At 35.5% G+C, this 11,772-nt stretch overlaps 2 protein-coding genes across 2 annotated transcripts; both read right to left on the reverse strand.

Moving 5' to 3' along the window:
- Positions 1-242: 242 nt before the first annotated feature.
- Positions 243-7,922, reverse strand: LOC140959185 (ARM REPEAT PROTEIN INTERACTING WITH ABF2-like). The gene is made up of 19 exons (XM_073417003.1): positions 7,581-7,922; positions 7,155-7,315; positions 6,568-6,740; positions 6,378-6,498; positions 6,227-6,301; positions 6,026-6,120; positions 4,525-4,600; positions 4,291-4,398; positions 4,054-4,182; positions 3,856-3,924; positions 3,678-3,737; positions 3,261-3,384; positions 3,036-3,175; positions 1,535-1,598; positions 1,359-1,438; positions 1,030-1,094; positions 805-922; positions 594-718; positions 243-507 (listed from the first exon to the last, which is right to left on the reverse strand). Exons 1-19 carry the CDS (start codon positions 7,846-7,848, stop codon positions 417-419), a joined length of 2,142 nt encoding a protein of 713 aa, XP_073273104.1. The 5' UTR covers positions 7,849-7,922; the 3' UTR covers positions 243-416.
- A 1,221-nt stretch (positions 7,923-9,143) lies between these two features.
- Positions 9,144-10,258, reverse strand: LOC140960444 (cytosolic sulfotransferase 8-like). The gene has a single exon (XM_073418712.1). It carries the CDS (start codon positions 10,245-10,247, stop codon positions 9,249-9,251), a length of 999 nt encoding a protein of 332 aa, XP_073274813.1. The 5' UTR covers positions 10,248-10,258; the 3' UTR covers positions 9,144-9,248.
- Positions 10,259-11,772: the final 1,514 nt, after the last annotated feature.

The following is an 11,772-nucleotide window of genomic DNA, read 5'->3' on the forward strand; positions in this document are numbered from 1 at the left end:
TCTAATTCACTTCAGCATATTATTATCGAAATGATCCAACAAATTTTTTATTTTTCTAGGGCATTTCCGAAATCATTTCGACTAAAATTAAACGGAGCTGACCCAACAGAATGAACAGATGCACTCATTCATCCTTTCAACTCTAAAATTAATTTTTTTTAGATTTAGTGGGTACTTTTCGTAAAATGTAAATTTTATCGCCGACACTTTTCGAGGTATACTTCAAGCCTACTGGAAAGCAGTTCAGCGAAATAAACCATGAATTAATTGGAGTTTACATTAAATGGGAGACAAAGAATCAAGACAACAAACTCTGCCACTTCGTTTGTTACAATTACTCAAAAGCAAAGTAGCCAGTTTCTGTACACATTCCTGCGTCTTTGATTAGTTAAAGATCAAAACTGAAGTCAAACCACCTATCGTCTTGATTCAGAAAGCGTTCTGGTCAGTAACCTCAAGAAATAATTACGAGTCTCCGGTAAAACACGCAGGATCAGCTGGGGATACCTGCATACGAGCATACAAAAACGATGGTTTCAGCACCATTAAGTACTAAACTACGACAACAAGTCAAAGCAGAGAGTCAAGCATACCATGGCATGTTACATATTTTGTCAAATTTATCCAGGATGAATAGGACACAGGTATGTCTCAAGGAGAAAGCGTTGAATGCCTCAGATAACTCGAACATGAGAGACACGTTTTCCACAGATATGTCCTTCGAGGAGACGAAAAAACAATTAGGAATTGTGGCTATAAGAGCTTTTCGGTCAAATTGGTCCCCTTTCTCTTATGTAAACTCACCTGTGCAATCGCATATTCACACAGACGTTTCAGACCTTCCAACAGATACTGATCAGCAGCCCTCAGAAGATCCTGTGCTATGTCCAACTTGATGTCAACTGATCCAGTGTATATGAACCTGCGGCCAAAAATAATGCAGGGACTAGTACTTAGAAATTAAAGATGATTGCCTTCATTTTATTTGAGAGCAAGAGTAAATTTGTAAAAACTTAGAAGCATTTTCACCTCATCATCAACTCAAAGACATCCCATCTTATATTTGGAATCTCTATGTCTTTGGCTTCTCTTTCCTGCAGTGGATTATAGTAAATTTTTACACGGCCAACCAATTACGAGACAAGTTATTAACTATAATTTTTAAAGACATTGGAACAGCACTTTAGAATTCATAAATCCTTGCTACTATATTTGTGTATGTTTATGTTGAAGCAAAATACAAAAAATTAGAAAGTATAATTTAGACGATGTAAATTGTCCTATGTTACTGAAATCTGTGCGTCAGTTTAACAAGAAATTGTGTGGATGGAACTCAATTAGGAAATGGTAAAAGATACCCGGTAACCACCATCAAACATAGCTCGGAATGCATCAGAAGAAGCAAGTAGACAAATTCTGTGAGCATAGAATCGTTTTCCTGATGAAAAAAACAAGAGAAATAAAGATTGATAACCAATTGCTTAGAATGAAAATGCATGGAAAACAACTCGCGAAGATACGTATCAATAGTCACCTTCAACTAAAAATGTGACATCAGACAATGTAGGATTATTCACATACTGCTCACCCAAATACACCTGTAGAACAAAAAGCACTTTAAGTATATAGGAAAAGTAAAAATAAAAATTTCCCATCACAAACTGAAATATCAGCAACTATATTAGTCAATATCAAGAGAACGAAGATATGTTATTGCAAAAGGCCAGATACATCAAGCTCTTTCAGTTCAGATCAATAGTCAATTCAAAATCAATACTTTTAAGCTATAATACAAGTAACCCAAAAGTGCAAATCTTATGTCATCAAAGAATATGCATCAAGCTAAAACATTTTCTTTATTCAGAAAACAGAATAGTATATGAAACTACATAAATCAGGTTCTGCATGGAGAAATGTTTTTCAAGTCCGGAAGTCACGTATAAGGAAAATAATGCAGAACTTATGCGGGATTTCAACTAATTTGTATGAAAAGGCACTGAAACGTGTATATTTTTTTCAACCCTTCAAAACAGTGTTGAAATAACATATTCTAAAAGTAAATGTGATTGTCATTTAGTATAGCTTCCAGTTATTGTACACAACCAAAACATAAAAACTTTTTATACTTATTTCAACAATGTAGAGAGCAAAAAACGTGTAATAATAAATAATTAATAAATTAATATCGAATAGGTTACTTGTTACGGATCTTAATAATATTATGGGCTTTAATTGTTGGGCCTGCTTTGTGTATTGGAAGGATCTAGAAATGAGAGTGGTAGATAAAATGTGAAGGAGGGGAGAGTTGAGGATTCGTTCGATTATTCTGTTAATTTGGGGCTTTGAGAGAAAATACTAGCATGGGCTAGGGGAGAGAAGTGATCCTCTTGTACAGGTACAAATTTGTTCAACGCTTTGCAATGCAAATGTCAAGTAACTTGCATTGCAAAGCATTGAACAAATTTTTCCAAAAATCACTTAAAAAGGTATTGACCTCACCAGGTTATCCTAATTAAATAATTGCCCAAGCCCTCCACGTCAATCCTTAAATTACATTTTAACAGTCTTTTCAGAATTTCCACAACGTGTAAGTAAATATAGCAAGACTGGACTTCTACAACATGAATCTGCAGCATTGCAGTAAAAACTTGGTCAGATTAATCTTATATGGAAAAATGAAAAAGGCTCAGGCTTAGAATTATCTTCCACCCCACCAGGTGAAACCTGTGTTTTCACAACTACACTCGCTTCTCTTTCTTCCATACACTAAGCATTAAAGACAAATAAAAAATTCCATTAGACCTTGTTACTCTTCTTCGCTAGGAACTCGAAAATTAACAAGTACATTCATGTGCTTGTTATGTTCAGCTACTAGGTAAACAGGGTTCAGACCAAGAAAAATCAGGGGGAAAATCATATAACAATATGGAAAATTCATCTAAAAAATATCAAAACATTGCAAAACAAAAAATGCATAATCCATAAATTATACAAGTGACTGACGCAATCAAATCAATTGAAAACTGGACAATCACCTGTGGTATTGGTGAGGGTGGAGCTGCATCCACAGGAGAAAGAGAGTTGGCTTTGTTAGCCAACTTGCATAAAGCCAATGAACTATCTTTTTGGTTCTTTAAGTTAGTTGATTCCAAAAGCTCCAAAAGCAACTCCAATCCTGAAAAGAACAAGGTGGTTGCAGAAGGTTCTAGCAGAAAGTGTAGATGTGCAGACAATTTGGACGAATTTGATAAACAACATACCATTGTTATCAATGAAAATAGTCTTTTGATCATCAGGAGAACACAGATGCGCAAGAGCCAAAGCAACCCGTCTGTGAACATTTTTTTCCCCCACATGCATCATGTATAATAAATGGTTCAGTACCTAAAATGGAAAATGATTAGAAGAGTGATTGGCAAGGAAGCCTTTATATGCTGGTCAATGATTTGTACAGTTCTAAGATCCACACTTACACCAAACACATCAATTTTCAGATATCAAGAATCAAAGGATCGACAACACACCATAAACCTATTATCCTTTGCTGTTTACAATAGTGACATTTCCCTCCAATTGTCCCAAACTGTCACTCTCCATTTGTCCTTTTTCTTAGGGGTCAACCACTGATGAGACATTTGAATACTACACTTATATTTTCAACAAACAAAATAACTCACCCGCCCATGAATCTTCTCTTCAAGTCTTTTCAATGTCTTGGCAACACAATCTCTAGTAGGCTGTAGGAAAAGGAATATGAAACAATCCTTTCAATCACTTGAATCAAGCTATAGCATCAATTCAAAGACTAAACAGATAATGTTTCTGACTAAAAAACCAATAAGGATAAGATAGTACTTGAACAATAAATTCACCATCTTGAAGTTTCTGAATACCTCCAACCCTAATAAGTTCTGCAACATTATCCTAAAACAAAGAAGAGTGAGAAATAGAAGAGAGTGAGAAACCAACAAGTACCTCCATGCTCAGACCAGAAAAATGAACAGATAACTCAGTTTTACAAGAATAACAACACTACTATCTTTAGAACAATACTTCATTATCTGAGAGCCCATAAAGAGCAAATGCAGCATTATGTTGCAGAGATCCATTCTTGGATTCAAGAAGCTTCAATAATGGAGCTATTCCACCACTGTGAACTATACCAGCTTGGTTATGAGTGTCCTAACACACATAAAATATGGTTTTAGCAACAAAACAAAAGAATCAGATAAACTTAGATGGAATTGGAAATGTACACTTTGTTGGGACCAAAAAAATGGGAAATGTTACCTGAGCTAGCCTCCCTAAGGCAAAGGCTGACATTTCTCTTAATTGAGAGTCAGGTGACTGGAGCATACTGATTAATGGCCGCACAGCACCTCTTTGAACAATATGAACCTGAAGAATTATCATCCAGGGATTTTCCATTGCATTGAGTTAAAAGAGGAGATTCCAGATACAACTATAATAATTAATGAAGCTCCAGTTCTCAAGTTAAATAGCAAAAATAATGTTAGTACAAACCTTACAGTCAGTATCCGTCGCTGCAAATTGCCCAAGCAGTAAAGCAGCTTCTCTTTGGCTGTCCGGACAGCATGAACTGAATTCGTACAACAGAAGCCAGATTAGCCACCTCAAGGTAGATATAAAAGATGAAGGCAAAATAATTTAAAACAGAAAATGATTTCCACAAACAGCAAGTAAAAAATAAAACCACGCATGCATAATGTTAAAGATGGTCAAGAACCAAGAGTCAATGTCCATACTGAGTTTCAATATAGTCAGTTAATGAAAAGGATAAATGAATAACTAAATAAAATGCACACACGTATACCTGATAACGAGAACAGCAAACTTAGAAACATCAAGGTCATATCCAGAAACAAATTTACATATTTGATACAAGGATCAAACCAAATCAACCTCCGTACAGATATAAAACTTATTTTCAACACTCCCATTCACTAATGGTACATACATTTCAAGAGAAATTTGATGTGATTGACATAACAATCTGTTTCGTTTAATTTAGAATAAATTAAATCATACACGGAAGAGGTAAGTGATTAACATACCCATCCGTTTTGTTTAATTTAGAAAATTTTCAATCATACACGAAAGAGATTGATCCCACATCTGATAACATACTTTTATATTTTTAGAATAAACTCACTTCAGAATCCTTAATTGACACAAAGATTTGCTCTAGAAATCCACTCCAATGCCTCATTTAATTACTGTAAATAGCAAATCATAATCTGGACAAAACACAAAAGGATCTCAAAATTCATTCACAGGCTCACCACCACTTCAACAACGCCGTTGTTTCGAGGACCGAGATATTCAAGTTTTGGATTCCATTTTCATAATTACAACCAATCGTGGTTTAGAAAATGGTCGTTTATGAAGTGCGATCAGAGAACAACTTTTTACTTAGAGGGACACAGTGAAACCACAAATAGCCTCACACAGATCAGGATTCAACCAAGGAGTTCAATCACTCATGGTTTAAAATGTTGATTTTAGTTAAGTCTCTTGAAAAAACAAGTATCAAGGCATTGACGTCAAAGATGTAATGGCTATAAAGCACTAGAAAAAATTGGGATGGAAAAGGGCAAGGGAGAACAGGATCTTTGCATTGCTTAATCATAGAAAATTCCTTCCACTCCACTGCTATATCGAGGGTCACAATTGCTTGCAAGATTTAGAGATGTCAAGCAAAAATATATACCGTGTTAGTTTTTCTCCAGAATCAGAACATGGCAATGCTGGATTTGAAGGGAAGGAATGCTTAGTGGTGATAGTTAACAATGGACAGCACAAGCTGTTCTCACAGATATAATTCCAGCATGTTTTACAACTTGCTCAATCACCGATTTTATTTCACAATTCAAAAACTGGAAACTTATGATTCCAATTCAATCGTTCAAAAATATATGACAACAAAACAACGATTTCTAAATAAAAGACCCCGGGAAAATGATACTGCTGTTTCTCCAAGAACACAGAACATAAATCCAATGACCTGAGTAACCCAATGACAGGTTGCAAAGCCCCAGCAGCAAGGACGTCCTTCTTAATGCTTGGGGAGGAATGGACGAGATTTCCAATGACACCGACCTGTTAATTAGCATTAAAGATATCAGAAATCTTTTTTCATGTACAAGGATAAAAATCTAAGTGAATACAACAGCAATAGAAAACAAAAGTATTAGTGGTTGCCAACCGCTTCATAGTGTATGGCAGCATCCTCTGACCGCAACATAAGTATAAGTGTTGGTAGAGCATTGCATTCCACAATCTGATATTAATGAGATATAATTAAACCTATGTAGGGAAGAAATTCTGTATTATGCAATTTTGCAAAATCCAACCACCTGATTTTTGTTCTCATCATTTTTAAAGGCAAGAGTTCGAAGCGCTCCAGCCGCTGCTCTCTGCACCTTCGAGTCAACAAAATCAAGCAGTTCCACGAGTGGAGGTATACCACCCTCAACCCTAAACATCAAGGAATTAAAGTCCAAACACACATCAAAACCGAGAGACAGAGTACAAAAGAAAATCAACCTCACACGAGTTTTAATGTTGTTGTTTTCATGAGCAAGATTGGTGATCGCATCAGCTGCCCTCCTTATAACGCTACATACTTCCCGAGATTTTTGTCCATCTCTATGCCGCTTTAAGAGATCAACGAGATGGGGTAAAGCACCCGCATCAACAATCAGTTGTTGATGCTCCGGCTAAGGAACAAAAATTGTAATTAGATAAAACGGATTACAGTTACAAGCAGTAAAGATGTAAGATTCACAATTTAAAACAAAGACCGCAGAATATACTTTGTAAGTAGTCATTCCCTATCTAATAAAGCTCTTTCCAGTAACGGAAACGACAAAATATTTAATAAATACAAGGAAACATCAGCTGTCAATCACACTTTATGTGTAGATAACATGCCATTTTCTCATTACTGAATCGATCCGACCTCTTACTTCTACCAACAAACAAGTTCGCTAATCTAAGTAATGGAGCATGTGAGATGCGGCTGCTCGATTAGCAGAAGTCAAACCAGACCTATCTAGAATTTTCCTAAAACTTTGACTGCCACCACTTAGAAGATTTACTTAATTATGCTCAACATTGAACACGGCAATTACTTTAATGGCAAGAAGCCCAAGCGTGAAGGCACTTCCCTTCTCGACCTCATGCTCGTACAAGGTCGAACCACTATCGTCCTCCCGTTCAGAAGGCCGAGCCTTCAGATGCTTCACAAGTGCTGGAACCGCACCACAATCCACAATAACATTCACTATATCCTCTGCAACGAACGAATTTACCACATGGATCAAAGCAGTAAACTCAATATCCAGAGCACGAAAACTCAAGAAATAAAAAAATTTGACTAAAAAATCAAAAGTAAAAACAATTTACTACACATGCAAAATTCCCAGCAGATCAAGGACCTAGACTCAAATTTAAGCACTCCGAGGCTCAAAAAATAACCAGAACGGACCAGAAACTACACAAAAACTGAAAAGGAAAAAAACAAATGAATTTACTTTTCATTCTCCACATTTATGTACCGTTCTTCGCAAGTTCGGATAAGACGTGGATGGATCGTTTCAAGGACGCGCGATCCACCTCTGTGGAGGTGGAACAATAGAGAATCTCGACTTGAGTTCTGACATCGAGTACGAGATCTTGCTGCGAATCGGACGACGATTCATCGTCTCCTGTCCTCACTTCTAACTCTTCATCAAGTTTTCTCTTCAAACTCCTCCTAGAAGATGACGAGGCAGACGACGATTTCTCGCGGTGGCGCCTCCCGGAGTTCTGGCTACGGTTCTCCATCAGAGAGGTGGTGGGGGAGATGTGGATAGAGAAACCAGAGGAAATGAGTGTGGGTGAAAAGAACGTGAGAGGTGCGTGAAATGAAACGAACTGACAGAGGGGTACTTTAGGAAAATCACAATGGATCGGGCGATACCCGTGGGTCCCTGTGATCTGGAGCTAAACCGGGTCGGTTTAAAATAATTTAAAACTTTGCCGCGTTTATCATTCCCTCCAAAACCCAAGCACCGCCAAACTGAATCATTGTTGTGATCGTGAACATATTTAAATAAACAAATTTAATTTAATTTAATTTAATTATTTAAGGAATATTTATTAAAATTGGTGTAAATATGTACGTATTGTGTGTGTATATATTTTTTTTATGGAAAATATTCTTTGGACTTAAATCTGGAATTTTTATTTTTATTTTAGCAATTTGTGGCAAGTATATGATTATTTAAATCACGTGTGTTTTTTTCTAGATTTGCTATAAGACCAATTATAGTAATTAGTTAGAATAATCTATATTTATTTATATGTAAAATGTTAAAAAAGGAAATAATGGGGAATTAATGTTATATTTAATAACAGTCAAGCTTTTGGTTGAGGTCGATAGGAAATTTGTTGTCTTTTCGTATTAGTTTTCAATATTCAAATTTGAATTCGAAAACCCTTCTTGAAAATAGAAATAACATTTTAAAAAAATCGTTTTCAGCAACCACATTTGAATTTGTTTCGTTTTTAGCATTTTAATTAATTAGAGTTAGTGTTGTGTCATAATTATATGTGTAATTCAAAAAAATTCATCTAACACATCTTGTTTACAGAGCACCGCGCGACCTGTCAAGCCGGAAGCTGCGGTTTTCCTTCCGTCTTTTATTTTACTACGTCTGATTCATTTCCTGCAAACCTTCCGCCAACAGTTGATTCAGTAGCAAACTATATGCTGTATTTTCTACCCAACACGAGCCACGTATATATTTTATGGAGTTTTTTTTATCCACAAACTAAAACATATTTCGCATGGGATCGTAATTGTGAGATAATGTGTAGCAACTGCTCTACATGTGTCTCTATTATTCAACTTCCATTCCAATTAATTTCATTGTGATTTGTTTGATACTCAACATATATTATTTGAAAATCCTTATCAATTGGTTTATATGTCTCATTCATATTATTTTATACAAACACAAAGCGTGTGCGTCGTCTGCTAGTATAAGTATAGATTATGTGTTGTCTATGTATATATTTTATTTCAAATAATTAGCATAATTTTATGGTTTTTCTAAAAAAATAAATAATTTCCACTCCATAAATCCAGGTAACAACACAAATTAAGCATACAATATGATATTCTTAAAATAAGTTACATCAAACTAGCTAGCTAGACAAGCAAAATGCACTCATTTCTGCAGCTAGAACATCAATCCAGATCCTCTAAACTCCTCTCGCACAACCTTTTCAATTCGTTCAACCATAGCAGGAGTCAAGTAATTGACCCAATCTCCAATCTCCCCGTTCCTGAAAAAGTAACTATTTTTCAACGAAGAATCCAAGCTACCAACCTGGTTTACCTTCAAATTTTTAAGCTTTTCAAAGCTACATAGCTTAATTATTTTATCTATCAATCCCATCTTTTCCTCCTCCAACGAGAAAGGATATCCAATAAATTCAGCTATCATTTTCACATTAAAATTTACATCTTTCTTCAGATCTTCGTATTTCAAAAACAACACTTTTTCGGGATTCTTCAGATAGGCATTCCAGTATCCCAAAACATGTTCCCAAAAGGGTCCATAATCATGCGTCCCTTCACAATACGCTTCCAAGAACTCATCCAAAGAAATGGATCCACTGGTAGAAATCAGATTCTTGAAATGCCAAAGCGAAATGAATTGATCCAAGGGGTTTCTACATATATGTATGACACGACACTTAGATTCCATGATGGAAGTTGGAAGCAATTTGTAGTGCACATGAGTCGAAAAGATTCTTGGCTCGGGAATGTGATCCAGGTCGGGCTTTTCATTTTCTCTATAGATGTTTCGTTCCAGAAAAGGGATTAAAGCGTGAGGATTGGATGTGAGTAAAGGATTTTCATCAAGGGGATACTGCGAGCGATTAATGATGCTGAACGTTAATGCTTTCAGCCAAGTGGTTCCGGATTTGGGAAGGGTTGCCAATATTACGTCAGTATCGCGAGCTTTGAAGTATTTTTCACAGCGTATAATTGGCCGAAGTAAATCCAAGCTACACCAGTGACCCTTGTATTTGTACAGAGACCATCCAAGCAAACTCTTCTTTTCAAGCCCTTGCAGGAGCAGTTCTTCGACTTCGGCATTATTGTTATCATCATAATCATCAACTTTAGTTGAAAAAAACTCATTTCGTATTGGCTTTTGTAAGTTCTTCATTTGAAACTGACTTTCGGGGTTGGAGTGGGAAATCATGAGACCTAGCTTGCAATTTATAGGGTCATTGTGAAATACTATAATTTGTCTATATGCATCGTGAGTTATGCTCGATTTTGTCAGAGATTTCAGCCCAAAACCTTTTTCATGCATTATGCATGGAAATTGTGAACTGTAAGCTTGTGTGCCATGCATGCCTCATTACATGATTTGCATGTGTATGGTACATGAAATTGCCTTCAAAAGTACCAACGAATGTGAACTGTTGGATCTCGGTTTTCTACGTGTCCAAACGCAACGGAAGTTTAAAATTTTTATTTTATTTTGAAAACAAAATAATTCTTTTGGACACTCGTATGGTTTTCAGGAATTAAACATGCATAGGATGTTTAAAAATTATACCTTTGTGAATTAAATCACTGGACTCCAACTAATCCGATATAAACGGATTAGCTCTTGTTGATTCCCTACGAACTTTCTTCGATGAAATCCTCCTATCAAGTCCATGACTGGATGGTTTATTCCTCTTCCAATTTGCACTAGAAAATATGGAAGAAGTTTTGCCTAGGAGAGAAAATAATTGAGAGATGGCTCAAATTTTTCCTTCAAAAAGGTAGTGGCCAATTTTTCCTTTTGAAATTGAAAATCTCGAAAGAAGAAGTGTTGTGGTAGGCTAGGGTTTTTTTTAACATGTGTTATTTATAATTAAATAATAGCCTAATGACATAATTAACATTAATGGGCTTGATTTAATTAATTGGGCTAGTCCAACTAGTTTAATTAATTTAATCAAAACCTATTAAAACTTTAATTATTTATTATGATGGACTTGTACTCTTACAAGCTCATTAAACATACCCACCTTATTTAATTTATTAATTAATAAACTCAACTTTTGAGCTTTATAAATGAAATACATTATAAATTCAACATTTGAATTTATTATTTAAATTATAAATTCAACTCCTTGAATTTTATCACCTCCAAAATTAAATATTTAATAAACTCAACTTTTGAGTTTAATAAATTAAATTCTCAAATTTTATAAATTCAACTCCTTGAATTTATTCTCTCAAAATTTAATTATCATAAATTCAACTCCTTGAATTTACTATATAATTTAAATTCAACTTCTTGAATTTATTCTCTCAACGGGAACAAATGATCCAGTGCTTGTGTGACCCTCAATGGTTCAGGGATACAGCTAGCCGTGGGTTCACAACTCCTTGTGATTCAGAATAACATTTATTCTTATTCGGGTTTACCCTAGTTAGCCCCATTCTTTTCATCAACATCTTGATCAAGAATGTCAGAACTCATTTCTGATTGCACCCATCGGATCATGGTAAGAGCGTCTAGTAGCATCGCCCCATGATCCCCTAGGTATCACTGATAGTGCCTGCAAGAACAAGTCGATTATGATTAACGTACAGTACGGTCCCTTCATCTCATATATCCCGATCGAATCTGCAACCATTGGTTCATCGAGGGTTGCATATTAATTCGATAACTATGTGATAACTATAAA

This window comes from Primulina huaijiensis, chromosome 15 (genome assembly GCF_012295235.1).
Source record: "Primulina huaijiensis isolate GDHJ02 chromosome 15, ASM1229523v2, whole genome shotgun sequence".
NCBI lineage: Eukaryota > Viridiplantae > Streptophyta > Magnoliopsida > Lamiales > Gesneriaceae > Primulina > Primulina huaijiensis.